Source organism: Martes martes, assembly GCF_963455335.1.
Source record: "Martes martes genome assembly, chromosome: 16".
NCBI classification, from domain to species: domain Eukaryota; kingdom Metazoa; phylum Chordata; class Mammalia; order Carnivora; family Mustelidae; genus Martes; species Martes martes.
The window spans coordinates 51,000,101-51,022,983 of record NC_137904.1 but is presented as its reverse complement, the minus strand read 5'-3'; the positions used below and the strand labels follow the sequence as shown (position 1 = coordinate 51,022,983).

At 44.2% G+C, this 22,883-nt stretch overlaps 1 protein-coding gene across 1 annotated transcript; it reads right to left on the bottom strand.

Annotated features, from left to right (window-relative positions):
- Window positions 1-2,765: 2,765 nt before the first annotated feature.
- MILR1 (mast cell immunoglobulin like receptor 1) lies at window positions 2,766-16,684 on the bottom strand (the record flags this gene model as incomplete). The annotated part of the gene is made up of 7 exons (XM_080826671.1): window positions 2,766-2,923; window positions 3,051-3,107; window positions 3,871-3,960; window positions 6,089-6,199; window positions 7,842-8,129; window positions 13,532-13,807; window positions 16,597-16,684. 7 exons carry the CDS (start codon window positions 16,682-16,684, stop codon window positions 2,766-2,768), a joined length of 1,068 nt encoding a protein of 355 aa, XP_080682797.1.
- Between the last annotated feature and the right edge of the window lie 6,199 nt (window positions 16,685-22,883).

The window sequence follows — 22,883 nt, the reverse complement described above, 5'->3', positions numbered from 1 at the left end:
GCTTTAGGGCAACAAAATCCTCAACTTAATCTGGACTTGTGTGCACAGCATCCCTTCCCACCCTGGAGAGGCATTCCCCTGACCACTGCTTCTGCTGATCTTTGCTAGGATTTAACTCCCAGTTCAACCACTACTAAGCTAAGAGTGACCTTGTAAAATCACTTACCCTATATGAGTCTGTTTCCTTACCTGTAAAAACAAACCAGTAATATCACCCTTGTAGGATGCTAGACAGTTAGTGACTAATAACTAGTAGCTATGATTTTTCTAGTCAGAGGTCCACTGTTGGGAACAATTAAGGCTGGGATTCAAACAACCCCCAGAAGAAGAGCAGAGCAGAAAAATTTTGGTCGGGGCACCTGGGTGGCTCAGTTGGTTAAGCAACTGCCTTCGTCTCAGGTGATGATCCCCGGGTCCTGGGATCGAGTCCCACATCGGGCTCCCCCACTCTGCGGGGAGCCTGCTTCTCCTTCTCCCTCTGTCTGCTACTCCCCCTGCTTGTGCTCTCATTCTCTCTCTGTCAAAGAAATAAATAAAATCTTTAAATAAAAAAAAAATTTTGGTCAAGTTGTTTTGTTCGTCTAAAACCCTACAAATGCCTCTTGGCTTTATTGGGCTTTACTAATAATGCCTAGAATGAGAGATTTAAACCAGATATCATCTTGACCCACCCCTGTAGTGGTCTGAATCATGGCTCTCCAAAAGGATTAGTGCACATCCCAACTCCTGCAACCTGAGCATCACCTTATTTTTTAAAAAATGGTCTTCACAGGGGCACCGACGTGGCTCAGTTGATTAAATGGCTGACTCTTGATTTCAGCTCAGGTCATGATCTCAGGGTCCTGGGATCGAGCCCTGTGTCAGGCTCTGTATTCAGTGGGGAGGCTGCTTGAGGACTCTCTCTCTCTCCCTCTGCCCGTTCCCCAGCTTGCTCACGTTCTCTCTCTCTCTCTCTCTCTCTCTCTCATAAATAAATCAGAAAGAAAGAAAGGAAGGAAGGAAGGCAGACCGACAGAAAGAGAAAGAAAGAAAGATAGAAGAGGTACTGGGTGGCTCAGTTGGTTGGGCATCTGACTCTTGGTTTTGGCTCAGGTCAATCTCGGGGTGCTGGAATCAAGCCCTGTGTCAGGCTCCATGCTCAGCATATGGAGTCTTCTTGTGCCTCTCCCTCCTCCTCTGCTTCTTCCTTCTCTCTCTCTCTCTCTCAAATAAGTAAATAAAATCTTAAAACAACAACAACAACAACAAAGGTCTTTGTAGATATAATTAAGGATCTTAAGATGAGGTCATCCTGGGGGGTCCTAAATCCAATGACCAATGTCCTTATACGAGAAAGGCAAAGGAAGAGAAGGCCATATGAAGACAGAGGCAGAGATTGGAGAGATGTTGCCACAAGCCAGAGAACACCAAGAAAGAAACTGAAAGAGACAAGCAAGGATTCTCCCCTACAGTCTTCAGAGGGAGCACAGCTCTGCTGACATCTTGATTTCGGATTTCTGGCCTCCAGAACTATGAGAAAATAGATCTCTGTTGTCTTAAGCCACCAGTTTGTGGTGATTTGTTAAGACAGTCCAAGTAATCCATTTTCCTATCTCCCACAGAACAGTATTCTCTCTACAGAACACCGATGAGAAACGCAGCCCATAAAGGCACACCTTTGACATTGGCTAAATCTTGAGGACTGAGAACATCCATGAAAATCAATATAAATATTTTTGCAGGCTTCCAAAATCTGAAAGCAAATTGAAACAACAATGGATAATAAATGGGTACTTGGTGAATAATCTTGCTTTCCTCTCGCAGTAACCACAGGGACTCTTTTCTTCGGACACATTTTCAAGGTCACTATTTTTTGTTTTAGACTTTAGACATGGTTTTTTTCTTCTGAACCTTTGGTCCATGCCTAAAAATGGCAGAAGCATTATAAAAACTGTCACCAGTCAGGATCCCACCTGACAAAACTTGTCTGATGACAGGATTGAATGTACCCAAATAGGCCAAAGGGATAGTGTTCAACCATGAAAAACAGTAATTCACTTTAGGTCGCCAGTGAGATATTTTTAAGTATCAATCACATTTGCTTTTTCTTCATGTAAATCAGCTTTATAAAAAGGAACTTACTCTGAGATGTAGCTTGTATCTTTAAATTTCAGAAGATGAGTTCAGAATAGATATATTCAGTTTTACAATCATTACGGGCTTCTGAAATATAAGAGAGAAAATAATTCAGTAAAATTAGGATATATATCCATAGAGACTCTAAAAACCAACCCCCCTCCAAAAAACCTCATTTTAGTAGCTGGGTAGTCTGAAAGAACCATGTATTAACTGCTTCTTTTTTCCTAGACTATATAAGAATAATTTATTCTTTTTTTTTTGAAAGATCATTTTTTAAAAAGATTTTTATTTATTAGAGCAAGCAAGAGAGAGCATGAGCAGCGGGGAGAGGCTGAGGGAGAGGAAGAAGCAGACTCCTTGCTGAACAGGGAACCCAATGCAGGACTTGATCCCAAGACTCTGGGATCATGACCTGAGCCGAAGGCAGATGCTTAACTGGGGCACCCAGGCGCCCTAATAATTTATTCTTGAAAATGGTTTCGAAGTACCTCTGCTTCCTCCTCTCTGGATTTTTTAAATACAATACTCTCAGTGTCACATCCTTCCCTCCAGCCCTCCCCCATCTCCTGGTGAGGTTTGTTAGGAGCTGTGGTATTGGTTGTTATTGGCTCCCTGGGGAGGGCATGTTGCCTCCATCTACCCCATCCTCAGGCTTCTAAAGCCCCAGAGTAGGGTGGCATTACAGGGTCCGTGGTCTCATTTTGATCGGATCCTCTTATCCCTAAGTGTGGCTCACCATGAACTCCTGGTGCCCCCTCCTGGAACACAGGGGTAGCATATTGTATCTCCTGGGAGTGTCGGGTTCCTGGGCAAAAGACAAGAAACAGAATTACTGGGCCCATAATCTGAATCTCTGATCACTTGAGGGCAGTGGTTTAGCCAGTTCCCCTCGATCTGGCGTGCAGCCTCTGGACTTCACAGAGCACACTTACCATCTTGGGCTGTGGGGACACACTGCCTTGGTTCCAAGCCTGGCACAGATTCCTTACCTGTAAAATGGGAACAACATAAATTGAGAGTTAGTGGTGTTTGCGTAGGACAGGGCAGGTAAATTGCTTGGCACCATGCCGGTAACAGGGCCGGCCCTTAGTCAATACTGGCTGAGTTTGTTCTCATTGTTGTCAAGGCCCTAAGTCTGTTTAACCGTAAAGGAGCGAATGATGCCTGCCTTAAGAGGGGAGCCTAAGAGGCTCTGGAACACAGCGTGATCATTCCAACGGACATTAAAAATCTCCGAGATACGTTGTTAAGTAAAAAAAATCGAGGTGTGGAATGGCGTATCTGTGACCTGCTACCCTTTGTGCAGATGCTAGTCTCCACACAGACGATCTGTGCGAGGATTTTATTTTTTTTTAAATTTTTCTTTAATATTTTATTTATTTATTTGAGAGAGAGACAGTGAGAGTATGAGTGAGGAGAAGGTCAGAGAGAAAAGCAGACTCCCCGTGGAGCTGGGAGCCCGATGCGGGACTAGATCCCGGGACTCCAGGATCATGACCCGAGCTGAAGGCAGTCGCTTAACCAACTGAGCCACCCAGGTGCCCCTGTGCGAGAATTTTAAAAAGCTGGTTGTTGCCCCTGTAACGTGGGACTGGATATCAGGGGTGGGAGGAAGACATCGTATTCTGACTCCTTTTCTTCCTTTTCTTTTTTTTACCCATGTGTCGGTACAACCTTAAAAAATAAATAAAGAGACAAAAACCTGACACCAACCAACCACACCAATCAAAATACACAACCAAGTTCTCTTACCTGCTTGATTTTCACAGATATTTGCATATATTCCAACTTCCGTGGCCGTATTTCTATAGTTTCCAGGTGTCTTATCTCTCATAGCTTTTCCTACATAAATGGAATCGTTTATGTAGACTCATTAAATTAAACCGATTCAACCACTTTTTTCTCATTTCCTCTGCCAAGGAGTGGAATCCCCCCCAAAGTTCTGAAACAAAGAGTACCCTCCGCAGATGCCCTGCCTGTTGTCCATTGAAGTAAAACCATGGACTCAGCAAGGAATCCATAGCACCCGCTTCTCCAAGCCAGAAGCCCTTCTGATTTATTTTTCTGGGTCTGGGAGGAACATCCTTTGTTTATCAGATTACACTTGAGGTGGCCAGAGACACATTTTCTTTCCTTCACTGAAAAGAAGAGTCTGTAAAAAGCTTTGTAATATCTGCAAAGGACAGTAAATTACCCAGCTGAGTTCTATTCAGCCCTGGCCAGTAATCAAGAATACTAATTCTACTTTTGCAAGACTTTTTGTAAGGAGGGAAGACAGGTTTTTAAAAAAATGTGTAAGATATATACATTTTGACATCTCTTTTCCAGTCTTGCATCAACTGAGTTCCTGACTTCTCTGAATGGTAACTCTTCAGAGGAAGCCCCGGGGGAGGCACAGGAAGTTCAAGAGTATCACTTGGTTCTCTCCCTAGCTAGGACAGTATCTGCCCATTCTACAGGTCAGAACGCTGAGGCTCAGGCAAGTGAAGGAGGCTGGTGCTCAGTGCTGGGGGCTGGTGCTGAGACACACTGTTGTGTATGCATATCTTGATATTCCTCCACACTTGCATGCCAAGTGAAAAGGCCATTTTGAAATCTTAAGTAGAGGTGATCTTAGGAGTTTGAAGAGCGAAGAGCAGTGACTAAGTAAGGCCTGATGCAGCCCTGAAGGTAGGCAGAGGGCAATGGCACTCTTGGTGGTCTTCATTGACTGAGCTTCCTCGGAGGGGCAGAGCCAGCCAGCACACTGACAAGTATAAGGCAAGGCTCTAGCCTTTACGGAGCTGGCACTCAGAACCCACTACCTCGTTTGCAGGGCCGAGTGCACAGCAAACAGGCGGGGCCTCTTGTTAGAAAATTATGAAGATCTAGGGCGCCTGGGTGGCTCAGTGGGTTAAAGCCTCTGTCTTCGGCTCAGGTCATGATCTCAGCGTCCTGGGATCGAGCCCTGCATCGGGCTCTCTGCTCCGCAGGGAGCCTGCTTCCTCCTCTCTCTCTGCCTGCTTCTCTGCCTACTTGTGATCTCTGTCAAATAAATAAATAAAATCTTAAAAAAAAAAAAAAAGAAAATTATGAAGATCTGTGCACCCATGTTCGTGACAGCAGTATTTGCTGTAGCCAAAAGGTGGAAGCCAGCCAAGGGCGTATTGCCAGATGAGCAGATAAGCTTAGTGTATATCCTCACATGTATCTATGGGTCTGTCTGTAGCAGAAGATCCTTCAGCTCTAGAAATGGAGGAGATCCTGACACATGCCCAACGTGGATGAATCTCGAGGACATTCTGCTGAGTGAGATGAGCCAGTCACAGAAGGGGAGATGCCGTAGGAGTCCATCATCAAGGTCCCCCGAGTAGCCAAATTCATAGAGACAGAAAGGAGAGTAGTGGTTGGCAGGGGCAAGGGGGTGGGGGGATTGATGGGGGAGGGTGTAATGGGGACAGAGTTTCAGTTTTGCAAGATAAGAAAAGGTCCGTGCGTGGGTGGTGATGATAGTTGCACGGCAACGACACACCCAATGTCATTGAGCTGTATACTTGACAGTGGTCAAGAGGTCAAGTGGTCAAGAGGGCGAATTATATTGGTATGTGTATTTTACAAATTAAAAAATAATCTTAAAGAGAGTAAAAAAAAAAGTATTCAGATTTGGAAGACAGTGACAACAGAGCACAAAACCCAGTGTAGGGCTCTTCTCAGTGCGGGGGCCTTGTGTGACCGTACAGGTCACATACCTCCAAGCCATCAAAACAAGAAGGGCTTTCACTAGAGAAATGAGAACGAGCCTAGGTGTAAGCCATGCAGGAAGTTGGCTTCATTTAACTTCGCCTTTTGCATCTTTTCCTTTTCTCTTCGTTTCCCTCATATCCCATTTTGTATTTCCCTTTTCCCATCCTCTTCTTCACCTTCTCTTCTGCTTTCTGTATCTGTACCCAACTCCCATAGCAAACAAAGCAAAGGCCACTGAAGAACTTACTTGCTTTGTACTTTGGTAGTATCCAAAATGCCAGAATTGAGATTATTACAATTAACACCAGCAATAACCCCGGAAGCAGTAGCTGCAGGCAGAAACGACAGCTGTCTCCACCTGGAAGAAGACAGCATTCAGTGGTCACCACCCAGCTTTCTTTTCCAATGACGTTGAACTGTTGGAATGTTCTGGAAAAGGCAGTCACCACTGTCTCCCAAGCTAACTAATGTACGGTGCACCCCAGTCCCCAGACTGCTATGGACACCTGCCACTCTTGAGAGTTAACTTGTTAGTGAAGTTCTGGAAGTCATGACCAAGTACATCTTCCACACGGGGTCATACAAGGAAGAGAAAAACAACACAGCATTTAACAGATGGATTCCTGGCAGCATTGTTAGGATCATAAGACTCAGAAGAGCCTGGTCATTTATTGGGCAAAGCCCTTAGTCACCTTGGCATGATTTATGTCCCCTAAACAGCTACCATTCATTATTAACCACACCCCAGACACTGTGTTAAGCACTTTACATGCATTGCCTTATTTATCTCATTGTTATCACTCCCATTTTACAAATGAGAAAAGTAAGGCTCAGAGGGCTTAAATGATTTTCCTGTGGTCACACAGCTAGTAAATGGAAGGGCTATGACTTTAGGCAAAAGCCCGATTCTGGGGCCCGAGTCCTACAGGCTGCCTCATTTGTTAGAACTTACTGACCACCAGGGGGTGGGCTCTGTTCGGAGGATGAGGCTGGTGAAGTGTTCACAGCCCAGCATGCTTTACTGCCTTAGCTAACCTCTTTTTCATTCTATCCTTCTCCTACCTCAACGAGTGTCCCTTCGTAAAGACCTGGAAAGGCAGGTTTGAATCTCGAATTCTCAAACTCCTCAGAGTCCTGCACCAGAACATGGCAGCATGGAGAAAGCCAGCCTCAGTCCCAGCCCCAGCCCTGGCCACCTTTCCACTCAGGCTCTGACCCGCACCCTAAAGGGTCTCGTGTGCACACGGACCCTCCAGCCTGCGGGTACAAACGTTGTCCATGCCCCCACAAACAGCCCCCTTCACTCGGGGCCGGGGATGCTCAGTTCCTTTCTGTGGTACAGCCTTGGGAGGATGAGCTGAGAATGAGACATGTGTAGGCCCTGGAAGGTGGGTTCTGACCTGATTGGGTAGGGAATTCAGGTCCAGGTGCTCAGGATATGGTTTAGGAAAGTGGGGATATAGGCTCCAGGCGGGGACATTCTCATGTTTCCCCCTGAACTCCTCAGCCAATGGAAAGATGCACGGTCCCCAAGCACTAGAACAGTGCCCTCCAAAACAGCATTGGCACAGGAGCCCTTCTCACCCCCAGGGGGGGTCCTGGAGGTCTACACTCACCAATCCTTGGCAGTGGGCAGTAAACAGCCAAGCAGGTGGGCGCAGGTGTTAGAGGTCAATGGGAAAGCAAGGGAGAATCAAAACCCAGCAGCTCTGAGATGCAGATTCTGATGTGATTGCTTAGAACTGGGCAGTGGGAGATCAAGGCAGGAACAAGGGTCAAGTTAGAAAGTCTCCCTACAAGGTCACTTCCTGACTTAGCTTCTAGGCTTGTCTTCTTCCTTTTATTGGCAGAAAGAAACCCCATCAGGGTTTGTGTGGAACTTCCCAAAGGAAAGGCATTTGGATGCAGATGGCCAACGTGGGAAGTGGGTGGGCAGAGGAGAAGCTGTAGTTTCTGGAAGCAAATCCAAAGCCTGTGGAAGGAGCTCAGGTAGCCCTTACCTGGGGGGGGATTGATGGAGACCGGCTGACTGTATCTTTCATGGTCAGGCAACTTGTTTTTAGCTTTGCACCTATATTCTTCCCTTTCTCCTGCATTGTTCTTGGTTATGTTGAATTCAGCAGGCTCCCTTACATGCTTGGATATAGGTGGTGATATGGCAATATCTTTCTCAAAGAAAGTATAACTGATGGGCAAAGAGCCATTGAATGAGATACAACATAGTATTAAATGTTGGTCTGTTTCTATGTTAACGACATGAATGTTCAACACTGGTGTGATCACTGGGTCTAGAAAAATGAACGTTTGTGTTAATATGATAAGCAGATTGGATTCACTCACTCAGTCCACAAACATGGATCAAACCCCTACTCTATTCCCAACCGTGGACCCAAAGATGAATGAGACCTGTCTTGAGACATCAAGAAGCTGGCAGCCTCTTGAGAAAGACCGATGGTGTGTGGTTAGCTCCACTCAGTGCGGCACAAGCCAGGTGCTGAGAATGCCAGAGGGTGGAGGGTGTCTCTATGCTTTGAGGAATCAGAGCACAAACTTGCCTTTCATCAGAAGTCACACTCTGTTCATTGTTGAGAATGAGTATAATTTTGTCAAAGATCTAGTTCCAAGTGTGAAGTTCGGAGGTGCTTTTATTCCTAATCTTTATAAGACTACAGTGGGTTTTTTTTTTAATCAAAGAAATCTAAAAATATCATCTTTTCTAACTATATTTTTGTTTATAGAATTCAGCTGTACAATTATCTTCTACTTCCTCCCACAAACAGGAAGTAATCCTGATAAATAGATTCAAGGGAACTTTTCAACAGGAAGTACGTGGGTCTGCTAGATTCTGTCAGGTCATACCCTATTTTGTGGGAGAATCCAGCTATATTATTTATTTTATAATTCATTAATAGGGGGCCTGGGTGGCTCAGTTGGTTATGCGCCTGTCTTTGGCTCAGGTCCTGATCCTGGGGTCCTGGGATTGAGCCCCTTGTGGGCTTCCTGCTCAGTGGGGAGACTGCTTCTCCCTCTCCGCTCCCCCGCTCATCCTCACCCTTTCACTCACTCTCTCTCAAATAAAAAAAGAACTGATTCATTAATAAAGCAGAATTATAGGAAAGGAAGGAAAATTGTTGAGTATCCCTCATGTGCCAGGCTTTCTATTCATATTACCTTATTTCACTTCACAATAGTACTACAAGGAAGATAGTTTCATGCCCATTCCACAGATGAGCAAACTGTGATTCAGAGAGGTTAAGAAGCTTGCCCAGGGTCCCTCAGCTAGTAAACAGTGGATCCGGTTGGCTTGGACCAACTCCCCAGCAGATTCTTTCTTTAAACAGTATCAGTTTAAACAGAAACAGTGAAATACAGGGACCAAAGTGCGAGTAAAATCATAGAAAATAGTTTAGAGTCTCCTTACTCTACTCTCCCACCCCTGAGCAGGAATCCTTGGGGGAACATCCTTGACAGAGCAGCACCTGGAACAGTGGCCTCCAAGAACGACTTTGGGAATAATAATGGTGGCCTTGGAAAGCAACCTGGGGAATAGCACCAACAGGACATTCTTCCAATGGAACTACACCCTGTAATTTTCAGGAAGGGGCAGGTGAAACATTCACGAAGAGACAGAGAGCACAGACTCCTCTCTCAGATGGGATGATCCAAACGAGACCAAGGATTGGTATCTCAAGCGATTGGGAAAATGTACACTTCCCTGAGAGTCTGTATAAAGACTGGTAAAGGGCATCACAGCGTCACAGTGATCAGAGTAAGGGAGTACCTACTTGTCACTAAACCAGCTATATTTTTACAAATTTCAAGGATCCCTTTTAAGACTCATTCAGCTGCCACCTTTCCCGTAAGACCTTTCCTAAATCCTCCAAACTGATGCGCTTCCTCTTCTGCCTCCCATCCTCATTATATGATCCACCGGGATGTCTCATGGTCCCCTCAAATAGAACCTGTTTGAAACCGAACACTAGATACTCTACTAATTATTGAATAATCAATAGGTAGATAAACATATACTAAAACCCCATTGTTCAAGAAATGTTTTTATTTACATATTCATTCATCCATCCATCCATCCACCCAGCCATTCACTTATTTTATCATGGTAAGAAGAGTAAACATGAGATCTGTTTTCTTAAATTTTTAAGTGCTCAATACAGTATTATTAACTGTAAGTACAATGTTGTACAGCAAGATCTGGAGAACTTACACATCTGGCATACCCAAAACTTTATACCCATTAAACAACTTTCCATTTTCCCCAACTCCCGATTCCTCCAATTTTCCCCATCTCAATAAATCCACCATTCCTCATCAGCTGATCACATTAGATATCTGGAAGTCATTCTTGATTCCTTCCTCACCTTCACGACCTTTGAATCGAAATCTGATCATCTAACAAATCCCGCTCTTTCTTCCTCCAAAATACGTCTTGAATCCACCCACCTCTATCCATCCTCACCATTGTCTCCTAGATGACTGCAAGAGCCTCCCAACCATCCCCAACTTTTACTCTTGCCCACCTCATCTAGCTTTGAAGAGGATGACTGGGTCACAGGCCCAGCCAAACTTGGCCCCTTCCCTCTCCAGTCTCAGCGGGGAACACAGTCCCCTCATCTGACCTTCAGCCATACCAGCGTCCTATCAGGTCCTTCCCAACCAGCCAAGTTCTTTCCCAAGTTGGAGCCCTCGCACAGGCTATCGACCCTTGACTAGAGCCCTCTTTCCCTGTTTCCTCACCTAGCTAAATCCTTCTCATTCTTCAGGGCTCTACTTAAATGTCATCCCCTTTGAAAAGCTTTCCCTAACTACCCTAAGCAGAATGCCCCACCATCCCCTGCTTCTTCTGTCCTTCACTGGGCCAGTTTGTTTTTCCTTCATAACAATCAACAAAGTTTGTGATTATGAATTTGTCTGGGTACTTGGGTTTTGTGTCTCCCCGACTAGACTGTAAGCTCTGCCAAGGCAGAAACGAATGTAGAACCAGGACTTGGCCCATTTGGGATGTCATTAATATTTGATGAGTGAACCAACGATCAATGAATTTGAATCCCTGCTGGGTTGGGGACAAGAACATGTCTTAGGCATCACTGAAAATCCAGCAACGCCCAACATAATTACTTGTACAGGCTAAGCACTCGATAGATACCTACTAATCTGATCTAAGTGAAGAGGAAACAGTTTTATAATCTGTCAAAACCGTTCTACAGGACAGGGTAACTGCTGTAACAAGTTGCAGGAAACGTGTGCATCTACTTGGAAGGCAGGATGTGGGGAGATTTTATACACCTCTGTGGGACAGAAGCTCAGCAAATGAAGACTTGGGGTTTTTTAATCATTAATTAATGGCTTCAGCCGTTGAGTTCATCAATCATCTACAACGGGGCCTATTCCTTGCAGGAGCGTAGGCCCCCGTTATTCAAACAGAGGAAACCTACACCAGTGATGGGTCTTGCCATCCTTTCTCACACCGAACCTCAGTGATTTGAAGGGCATTCAGATGCTTTCCCTGCCAATGAGTGCCTTCTCTCCTCACCCCATTCTGTCCACAGTAGACTGCGACTCTCACCCAGAGTTAAAGCCAATGTTAGGATTGTACTGCTTATCTTCTCAACTCATATTTGAAGGATTGAGGACTGGAGATATATCAAAGGTGTAGCCAAAGGGAAGGTCTCAGGTTGCACGGGGAGCTCGTGGTGCTCACCCCGTTGCTCTTTCTGCAATACCAGGCTGCCCCGTCCAGCCTGGGGTGGCCCACACTGACCACCAGAGGATATTATCAGCTGGGGGATAGTCGGATGCTTAACTGACAGAGCCACCCAGTCACCCCGACTATCACTGATTTTTTTTTTAAGATTTTATTTATTTATTTAAGAGATCGAGAGAGCGAGCACAAGCAGGGGGCAGAGGGAGAAGCAGGCTCCCCGTGGAGCAGGGATTCTGACATGGGGCTTGATCCCAGGACCCTGGGATTATGACCTGAGCCAAACGCAGGCGTTTAACTGACTGAGCCACCTAGGTTCCCCTATCAATGATGGTTAAGATGGTTATAACATAAAAAGCTAAGAACCATTGAGCTAAAGCAGTGGTGCCCAATAGAACTTTCTGTAATGATGGAAATATTCTATGTCTACATTGTCTAAAATAGCAGCTACTGGCCGGCTGTGGCTATTGAATACTTGAAATGTGACTAGTAAGACTAAGGAACTGAAGTTTCTATTTCATTTAATTTTAATTAATTAGTTAATTAATTAATGTAAATAACCCCAAGTGGGTAGTGGTCACTATGCTAAGAACACAGACCTAGGGATCAGTCAAAGATTTGATCAGTAAGTCAGAGCTTCTGTGTTTAAAGCCTCCAGGTACAGTGCACACATATTAGCTGGAAACCCTCTCTTCATCTCCCAGGAATCCACTATCAAGGTCACCTTTAAAAATGAGACCATTAATGCTAGGTTGTGAGAGGCTTCGGGTGGGAAGATGGGAGAGAAAAATATAGCCGTAATAAGATGTGGTTAGGCAAGATGAGTGCTGGTTGACGGGGCACCTGGTAGGTGGTCCCTGCAGAAGGGAGAAGGTGGGAAAGGTCTGGCACTTTGAAGACCCTTGCCGCAGTGTCCACTACTGATTCTAAAACTCCTTGAATCTTCAGAGGAAAAAGTAATTTTTGCCTACATGATGGGAATCCTAGAGTAAAGGATCTAGAAGAGATCTCAACGATTTCCCAAATTGTTCGTGTAAAACTTTTTGTCTAAGGCAATCAGGCTACTCTTATCTGAAGTAGGGAGAAGTCTTTGGAAGAGGTATGTGGGGCTGCCAAGATGTTGTTCCTCAAGTGCCAGCCATTGTGTTTGGCCCCACTACCTGCTACCCTGCACCCAGCTGAATAGGACTTATCTCTGGAAGCCGGGAAGGCACAAGCTGAGCGGTTGGTCATGATCCTATCCCCTTAAACAGGAGTACTTGGTTCAGTCAACAACCCCAGCCACAGAGGGCTCCACGAACATCCTGCCTTGATTTGGTAGACCTATGTACGATCAGCAAATATCTATCTCAATTTCAAACCCCCTCCCAGGACCTCACTCGTTGGAGCTCTGTTTGAAATCGGGCCCCTCTTCTTCTGGTATTATGTTTTTAAAACTGACAGAGAGAGGAAAAAGAAAAAAAAACAAACTTATCCAGGAAGGAAAATTGGAATGGACGTTTAATGTTTCATATGAAATCTGGCAATGATGACTCTATGTATTATTATTTAAATAAATCTATTAATCATTTTTTAAAAGTCTTTAGAAGAGAAAGTAAAATGGACTTATTAAGAATAAAGAACTCAGGGGCGCCTGGGTGGCTCAGTGGGTTAAAGCCTCTGCCTTCGGCTCAGGTCATGATCCCAGGGTCCTGGGATGGAGCCCCGTATCATAGGGCTCTCTACTCAGCAGGGGGCCTGCTTCCCTGCCCCCTCTCTCTCTGCCTGCCTCTCTGCCTACTTGTGATCTCTGTCTGTCAAATAAATAAATAAAATCTTTTATAAAAATTTTTAAAAAAGAGAGAGAATAAAGATCTCAGTGACATACTCTCCAGGCTCCTGAGTGAATAGTTGCAGGGGAGCAGAGAGCCCACTGCAGAACAGGAAAGAGTCCCACAAATCACAGGGCCCCCCAGGAACAAGTGCTCTACTTACCCACAAATGTGAAGTTGAACTCGTGACTGTATTTGACCATTGAACAGTTAGAAACTTGGGCTTTGCATTTGTAAGGGCCCAGCTCATCGGTTTCTGAGATGCTCAGGTTAAAAATCATGGGTTCACCTTTTCCAGCATGGGTTCTCAGGTGTTTCTCACGCCGAAACAAAAAATAGGTGATCTGTAGTGACTCGTTCTGGCTGGAACAGATGAGGGATACATTTTGACCCCTCGTGACCACTTTCGTTTCTGAGTCCAAACTTGGAGAATGGAATTCTGGAAAACAGAATAACACGACAAAAAGCCTTTGTGAATGTCCCTTAATAACTGAATGGTCATCTGGTCACTGCTTGTGGGTCAAGGTTGTAGAGACACTGGTTCCTGGAAAACTTAATTGCTGCATAGCAGGGCCGACCCGTGTGTGAGGAAGCGTCCGCACCTACAGAAGCTCCTTCCAGTGACGCATGGGGGGCCTTGACAAGCTCTCTGACGCTTGCCACCTCTTCTGCCCCTGAGAGCTTCAAAGGACACTCTGACTTTTTTTTCCCTATTTCTAATTAATTTCAAGTTAATTGACACACAGTGTAATATTAGTTTCAGATGTACAATTTAGTGAAGCGCACTCTTAACCCTGGCTATGCTGACTTAGAGATAGTAGTTGATGGCTTGTATCTCTAAAAGATAAGGCTTTTTTGGTCAACAGAACAGTACCATTATCACACCTAAAAATTAATAATGTTTTTAAAATGTCATCACACGGGGCACCTGGGTGGCTCAGTTGGTGAAGCATCTGCCTTCAGTTCAGGTCATGATCCTGGGGTCTTGGGATCAAGCCCCACATTGGGCTCCCTGCTCTTCGGGGAGTCTGCTTCTCCCTCTCCCTTTGCTGCTGCTCCTGTACTGCTCTCTCTCTCTCTCTCATATAAATAAATAAAATCTTTAAAAATAAAATAAAATGTCATCAAACATCTAATTAGTGTTCGAATTTCCCTAGTTGTCTGTTGCTGTTGTTGTTTTTGGTTACAAAATGGCCCACTGTAATTAGTTGATATGTTTCTTCTGTCTTCTATTTATTTGTTTATTTTTAAAGATTTTATTTATTTGACAAAAAGAGATACAGCGAGAGAGGGAACACAAGCAGGGGGAGTGGGAGAGAGAGAAGTAGGCTTCTTGCCGAGCAGGGAGCCCGATTCAGGGCTCCATCCCAGGACCCTGGGATCAGGACCTGAGCTGGAGGCAGGCACTTAACCGACTGAGACACCCAGGTGCCCTCTAGGATTTTATCCTCCAGAGATGCTCTCAACCTTTCATGCATCCGCAAATGTTTCCTACAAGGACGTTTATTGTAGCGTTGTGTACCTTACAAAGAAAAAAATGCTACAGTCAGTAAGGGGGATGGTTACATGAACCATGGCTGAGCCGTATTAGGAAACACCATGCAGCTGTTATAAAAAGGGAACAGAGTCTGCATCTACTGCTTACAAGGATGTCTGTGATTATTGTTATCTTAAAAAAAAAAAAAAGGACAAGTTATGGAAGAGTTTGTTTACTCTAGAACCGACTAGAGAACGGCTGTTGATAGCTCATGGAAGTGGAAGAGAACTGGAGGGCATAACAGCACTTTCCTATTCCATGTAGTAACAGTGGTAGAGATCATTCATTATATCCTGGTATTTGGGTCAAACAAAACTGACAAGTGCTTTTCCTCTGTGAAAAAGTTTAGATGATCTTATGTCTGTTTATAGGCTTAGGCTGGGTCAGTTAACTGGATAAATTGGACTTCGGGGCGCCTGGGTGGCTCAGTGGGTTAAAGCCTCTGCCTTCGGCTCAGGTCATGATCTCAGGGTCCTGGGATGGAGCCCCACATCGGGCTCTCTGCTCAGCAGGGGGTCTGCTTTCCCTCCCTCCCCCCGCCCACCCACCTCTCTCTCTGCCTGCCTCTCTGCCTACTTGTGATCTCTGTCTGTCAAATAAATAAATAAAATCTTAAAAAAAAATTGTACTTCGGACTTCATAGAAAAGGCATTTTTTCCTCCCCAAATAACCTGACCTAGCATTTATTGATGGTTCACCATACACCAGGCGCTCTGCTGAGGGACATGGCTTGTCTCATTCAGTCCTCATGAGAAGTCCCCCACCCCTGTTAGGTGCTTTTATTATCCCCACATCACAGAGGAAAGAGATTAAGTGTCAAGAGATTAAGCGGTGTTTCTTCATGTACCCAAGCTACCTGCTGGTAAACAGAAGAACCAGGGTTAGGACCATGACTCTAGCCGGTCTAGCTCTATGATAATAAACTGCCTCCCAATATATATTTTTATTTTGTTGCTTAAATTATTTTACAATCATTATGTAAATGATTTTCTACATTAAAAAAAAAGGCAACAAGAACGTCTGAATGGCTCAGTTGGTTAAGCTGCTTACTCTCAATTTTGGCTCAGGTCAGGATCTTGGGGTCCTGGGAAGGAGCCTTGCGGCTGGCTCTGCGCTCAGCAGGGCAGGGTGTCTGCTTGAGATCCTTTCTCTCCCTCTCTTCCTGCCCCTCTCCCTGTTCACATACACTTTCTCTCTAAAATAAATAAATCTTGGGGTGCCTGGGTGGCTCAGTGGGTTAAAGCCTCTGCCTTCGGCTCAGGTCATGATCCCAGGGTCCTGGGATCAAGCCCCTCATTGGGCTCTCTGCTCAGCAGGGAGCCTGCTTCTCTCCCGGCCTCTCTGCCTGCTTGTGATCTCTGTATGTCAAATAAATAAATAAAATCTTTAAAAAAAGTAAATAAATAAAATAAAATAAATAAATCTTAAAAAAATATATTTCATTATAAAAAGAAACTCAATATTTTATCTCTAAGTCTCAGGAAAGAGGCTTCAAGTCCTGGCCTCACATGGCTTCATTTTAAACCATAGACTTTATAAACTGTAAACCAAAGACTTGACTCTTTGGTCGCTCATCTAAAGGCATAGAAAGACTTGATCCTGAACGGTTGCGCTGAAAGCGCGCTGACCATCCCCACCATGTCGGTGAAAAAGGCTTTGGTAAAAGAGAGAAGGAAGTAAATGAAACTTACTGTTTGTTCTTCTGGTGTCACAATCCAGGGAAGCTCTTTGTACTGAAAGAGAGAAAAGGAACGTGAGAAAACTCTTTTTCCACGTCATGTTTTTGGCTTGGAGAGGCAGGCTTCAGAATGGCGAATGAGCCTTACATGTCAGAGAAGAAAAAATGCCCCAAAAGAACAGTTTGTTCAGAGATCTCCACATTCTCTCAGAAGAAATCAGAAAGGAGGGCAAAGGAGGCGTGTTGCCCACATGGGGACTCTGAGTCATTTAGGGACTTCCTCCTTTTTTTGACCAAGTTAGAGAAATTGGAGTTGCTGGGACGAGCTTGAGAGAATAGGACTGGTTGGTGTGACCAACGTGCGTTCCCCCCACGAGTTCTTGTACAGAGAGAGTGATGTGGCGGGTCGCCCTGACTCTGGCTGCCTGGGATGCTGGACAATGGGAAGAAGAAGGGAAAATACGATTATGATTTCGTCTTTGCAAAAACCCACCTGATCTCTCTCTCTGGATTCGGCCTACGGCAAAAGGATTTGATGGAAGTTTGGTTTAGTCTTGGAAAGCAAATATTCTGTCTGGGGTAGATCCACACAAATGAAACATCAGTAATGCCTGATTGTGCTACATGCTGATTCCCCGAGCCCCACTCCAGACTTCCTAGGGATAAAACTTGGGCCTCTGAATTATAAGAAGGGCCAGCAGTCTCACAGTCACAAACCCAAAGGGGCTTGTGACTCACTTCGATTCGATCTAGAATTCTCCTGGCTCTATGAACTGGACTTGGGAGTAAAACCCTAGATTCCAGTGTCACAGGTCTGAGGTGAGGAGTGGGAAGTATTGAGGGGCTTCCCAACTGGATGGAGTTGTGACCTGGCCGGGCCCCTTTGGTAGTGATTTCTGTTGCCGCTATCGGGCCTGCCCTATAGGTCTGGTACTTTCCTGTGGACAAGTGCCCTCTCTTTGGGGAAGCCAGTTCCCTGCCCAGGTACACATTCTTCTGGGACATTGCCCAAACTCCTGTGTTCAGTCACTCTAGGTGCTCCTTGCTTGGGCTCCCCAGGTCCCATCCTGTGGCGGTCAGTCATTCCAGGTCCCACACCTGGCCATCACCGGGGGACCGAGCAAAGCCAGGGTCTGCCGCCTGGCCACCACCATCTGCAAGCCAACATGAGTTATCTCTCAGTGCCTGGAAGGCCTTTATTTTCTTCTGACAGTAAAAGTTACTCCTTCAGCACCTACTCTTCAAAAAAACACGACCCTCAGTGCCTGACAGTGATTTTCCATTTAGGGAGACTGGTGGTCATTTCTCTCACTAAAGAGAGGGAGGGAAACAACCTCACAAGTTTAATCTCTGGTGGGATGATCCTTCATGTCAGAATTTTTGCCAAAGGGCTTTCGAAGTTTTTACAGGCATTGCTGTTTTGACACTTTCCCACCAACATCTCATGCATCCTTGCCTGGCCTGGGGGTGGGGGTGGGCGTGGTGAGGCTAATTCCTGGGAACTTTCATGACCAGGACGAACCGGGAAGGGGGTGATACCTTCAGAGAAGCTGATGTGTCAGGGGCATTTTCTCCATGTGAAACTCAGCTGGGTCAGGAAACTTGCAGACCACAGCTTGGACACAAAGATAGCAGAGGAAAACAGAGGAAGTGCTACTTACAGCTGTTAGCAAATACTGGTTGCTAGGAGTGCTTTAGAGGGGCCCCAGAAAGGAAAGTAATTTGTCTAGGGTTACAGAATAAATCAAGAGTGAAGTCTCAAATGGAAAAAGGAAAAGTTTATCCATGGACCTGTCACATTTACTAAAGTAAAGTTAGTATATTCCTTTCTGTTGTCTAAGAGCTTTACACTGATAATTTCATTTAATCCTTATAAAATCTCTATGAGGTATGCAGAGGTATTAAAAATATTTAACAACCAAACAAAACAAAACACACAGGAAAAAAAAATTAACAACCAGCAGAGTAATGGAAATACATAACTCAATGCACAGATCAAAAATTTAGAAATATATCCCTTCACCACCCCCTCTTTTATCTCTAAATAAACTAAGCTACTTAACTAGTGATGTAAGTTTGTATGCAAGTTGTTAAACAAATCATTCTCATAATTTCCAAAATTTTGTTGATGTTTAGAAATGGTTGGTGTGGTCTTTCGATACAGAGCTCGCTGGGATGACTTGATATGGGGAACTACCTTGAACTTTTCCAATGAATTCCTTGAAATAGATGGCCTTTGGATAATGTGTAGTCTCAGATAAATAGAGAATTTCTCTTCACATCAAGAATATTGTTCATGGTAGACATTTCTCCAAAGGAAACATCCAAATGGCCAACAGACACGTGAAAAAATGCTCAACATCACTCAGCATCGGGGAAATACAAATCAAAACCACAATGAGATACCACCTCACACCAGTCAGAATGGCTAAAATTAATAAGTCAGGAAATGACAGATGTTGGCGAGGATGCAGAGAAAGGGGAACCCTCCTACACTGTCGGTGGGAATGCAAGCTGGTGCAGCCACTCTGGAAAACAGCATGGAGGTTCCTCTAAAATTTGAAAATAGAGCTACCCTATGACCCAGCAATTGCACTGCTAGGTATTTACCCCAAAGATACAAATGTAGTGATCTGAAGGGGCATGTGCACCCCAATGGTTACAGCAACGATGTCCACAATAGCTAAACTATGGAAAGAGCCCAGATGTCCATCCACAGAATGGATAAAGAAGATGTGGTGTATATATACACAATGGAATATTACTTAGCCATCAAAAATGAAATCTTGACATTTGCAACGACATGGATGGAGCTAGAGGGTATTATGCTAAGCGAATTAAGTCAATCAGAGAAAGACAATTGTCATATGATTTCACTCATATGTGGAATTTAAGAAACAAAAGAGAGGATCATAGGGGAAAGAGGAAAAAATAAAACAAGACGAAATCAGAGAAGGAGACAAACCATAAGAGACTCTTACTCATAGGAAACAAACTGAGGGTTGCTGGAGGGGAGGGGGGTGGAAGGAATGGGGTGACTGGGTGATGGACATTGGGGAGGGCACTTGATGTAATGGGCACTGGGTGTTATATAAGACTGATGAATCACTGACCTCTACCTCTGAAACTAATAATATGTTATATTTTTACCAACTGAGTTTAAATTTAAAAAAATTTTTTTTAAGATTTTTTTAAATTTATTTGACAGATATCACAAGTAGGCAGAGAGGCAGGCAGAGAGAGAGGCAGAAGCAGCCTCCCTGCTGAGCAGAGAGCCCGATGCGGGGTTTGATCCCAGGACACTGGGATCATGACCTGAGCCAAAGGCAGAGGCTTTAACCCACTGAGCCACCCAGGTGCCCCTAAATAAAAATTTTTAAAAAGAACATTGTTCATGGCGTTAAATCTTCAACCCTCAATGAGCGATAATAATTACAAAATTTTAAAACATTCCAGCCTTTATAATGACGTTTGTAATTTTTCTAAATCTCGTATTTCTATCATCTTATATTTCTGAATCACAAAAATCATTTAATCTGTTAGTATAATATTTATCCTTCCATAGAACTTTACAAATACCATTTGGTAAAGTAACAGGATTCAACACATTTGAGTGACTGTAGAATTCACTTATTTTCACTTCTGCCGCCAGACAGCAACTGCATTTTCATATAATAATTTTTTTTAAATACCACACTTTTCTTCTGAGAATCGATACTTTATTTTGTTTTGTACACACACACAGGTGGTGAGCCATGTTTTCTACATTTCTCTAGTATCTTCTACTTGTCTTTCATCAAATTAATCTTGTAAATCTTAAAGTAGTATCTCAGTTAGAATATCACTAAGGATAGAGCTCCCAACAAGGTCTCATTTTCCAAAGACTTCACCATCTCCATTAACAGGAATATGCAAGATTCCGTAGTTCCCAAACTGTTTGTGCTGTAGGCACTACCACCCTGCACAGGTCCAAGAACCTTCCAGTTTTCACCATCTTCATTCCCAAGTTTTGAGATACTTACCTAACTGTCTCTGATGTTTATTTGATGAAAGGTGGTAAAAACAAAATTCCTTGGGCACACACATTAAGACATCAGCGTGATTCACATCCTTAATGACATCACCCAGAAATGACTCTGAAGAGTTATAGACACCCCCCCACCTGCCTGAGGATGGGTTCCTAAGCTACAGAGCCTCATATGAGTTTCATGAGTATATGACCTAAGAGGGGAGTGACAGAAGGAGAAGGGAAGGGGGACTGAGAAGTAGGGCAGGACAAGGGAAGGAATGAAGGAAAGAGAGGAATTCAGCTGATGTACAGCAGATCTGGGATAACCAGGATGCCTAGCCCTACCTAGCGATGGGAGCTTGTCATGAGAAGATGAAACCACATCTCCCTCCTCCGCTACCTGCCATCACTGGGGAACACAGGTCCACCCTCAACAGAAAATTTACTTTAGCTTTATCATTCTTGGAAGAAATTTGAAATGGCTTCTACCACACCAGCTAACGTCAGAATCCCTGCATCCAGAGCTGTGTCTTATAGACCTGGCATTTTCCCTCTGGATCTACAAGTGTGCAAAGAGAGGCACAGGGCATCCCTGCACTTTTGCTGGTCATCACAAAAAAATGCAAATACTTATGTGCTCATCGATTGGAAACTAGTTATTTAAATTCAGGCACTTCCTATAATGGTATTCTTTTGACATCTGGTTCTTTTATTAAATAGTTTTATTGAAATATACATATCATAAAATTGAAAGTGTGCAGTTAGGTGGTTTTTAATATAATCACTAAGCTCTACAACCATCACCACAATCTAACTTTAGAACAATTTTATTACCCTGAGAAGAATTCCCATACATGATGAGATTTTTTGGAGACATTTTAAAAAAATGAGGTGGTTTGGGGCACCTGGGTGGCTCAGTCGGTTAAGCATCTGCCTTCGGCTCATAATCTCAGGGTTCTGGGATGGAGCCCCACATTGGGCTCTCCACTCAGTGAGGGGTCTGCTTCTTCCTCTTCCTCTCCTTCTGTGCTCTCTCTCTCTCAAATAAATAAAATCTTTAAAAAAAATTAAAATGAGGTAGTTCTAGGGGCGCTTGGGTGGCTCAGTTGGCTGAGTGTCCAGTTCTTGATTTCAGCTCAAGTTACGATCTCGGGGTCAAGAGACTGAGCCCGACTCAGGCTCCATGCTCTGCATGCTCTGCAGGAAGTCCGCTTCAAAGATTCTCTCTCCCTCTTCCTCTGCCCCTCCCCCTGCACTCTCGAAATAAATAAATAAATAATTTTTTAAAAATTTTGAATAAGGTGGTTCTATATAAATGGAAATATATTCATGATGGGCAAAAGGTGCAAAAAAACACGTTGCAGAAATTTATAACAAATTATCCTATTTATTTACAATAGTATATATGAGCATACATTTCTCTATACATTTGTGTTTATGTATTTATTCTATTTATTTGTATATGCATAGAGTACTATATCTGGGAGTTTTATTTTATTTTATTTTACTTTTTTTTTTAAAGATTTTATTTATTTATTTGACAGACAGAGATCACAAGCAGGCAGAGAGGCAGGCAGAGAGAGAGGAAGGGAAGCAGGCTCCCTGCCAAGCAGAGAGCCCGAAGTGGGGCTCGATCCCAGGACCCTGAGGTCATGACCTGAGCCGAAGGCAGAGGCTTTAACCCACTGAGCCACCCAGGCGCCCCTTATTTTATTTTCTTAAGATTTTATTCATTCATTTGACAAAGAGCACAAGCAGAAGGAGTAGCAGGCAGAGGGAGAGGGAGAAGCAGGCTCCCTGCTGAGCAAGGAGCCAATGTGGGACTCAATCCCAAGACCCTGGGATCATGACCTGAGCCAAAGGCAGACACTTAACTGACTGAGCCATCCAGGTACCCCTGGGAGTTTTATTTTAAATACGTTTTTAGGGGCGCCTGGGTGGCTCGGTGGGTTAAAGCCTCTGCCTTCAGCTCGGGTCATGATCCCAGAGTCCTGGGATTGAGTCCCGCGTCGGGCTCTCTGCTCGGCGGGGAGCCTGCTTCCTCCTCTCTCTCTGCCTGCCTCTGCCTGCTTGTGATCTCTGTCTGTCAATTAAATAAATAAAATCTTAAAATAAATAAATAAATAAGTAAATAAATACGTTTTTATAGGCTATTTTTAAAATTTTTTATTTAAGTGATCTCTGTACCCCATGGAGGGGAGCGGGGCTCAAAGTCACTACCCAGAGACCAAGAGCCTCATGCTCCTCCAACTGAGCCAGCCAGGCGCCTCTGTATACTATTTTCACACTAC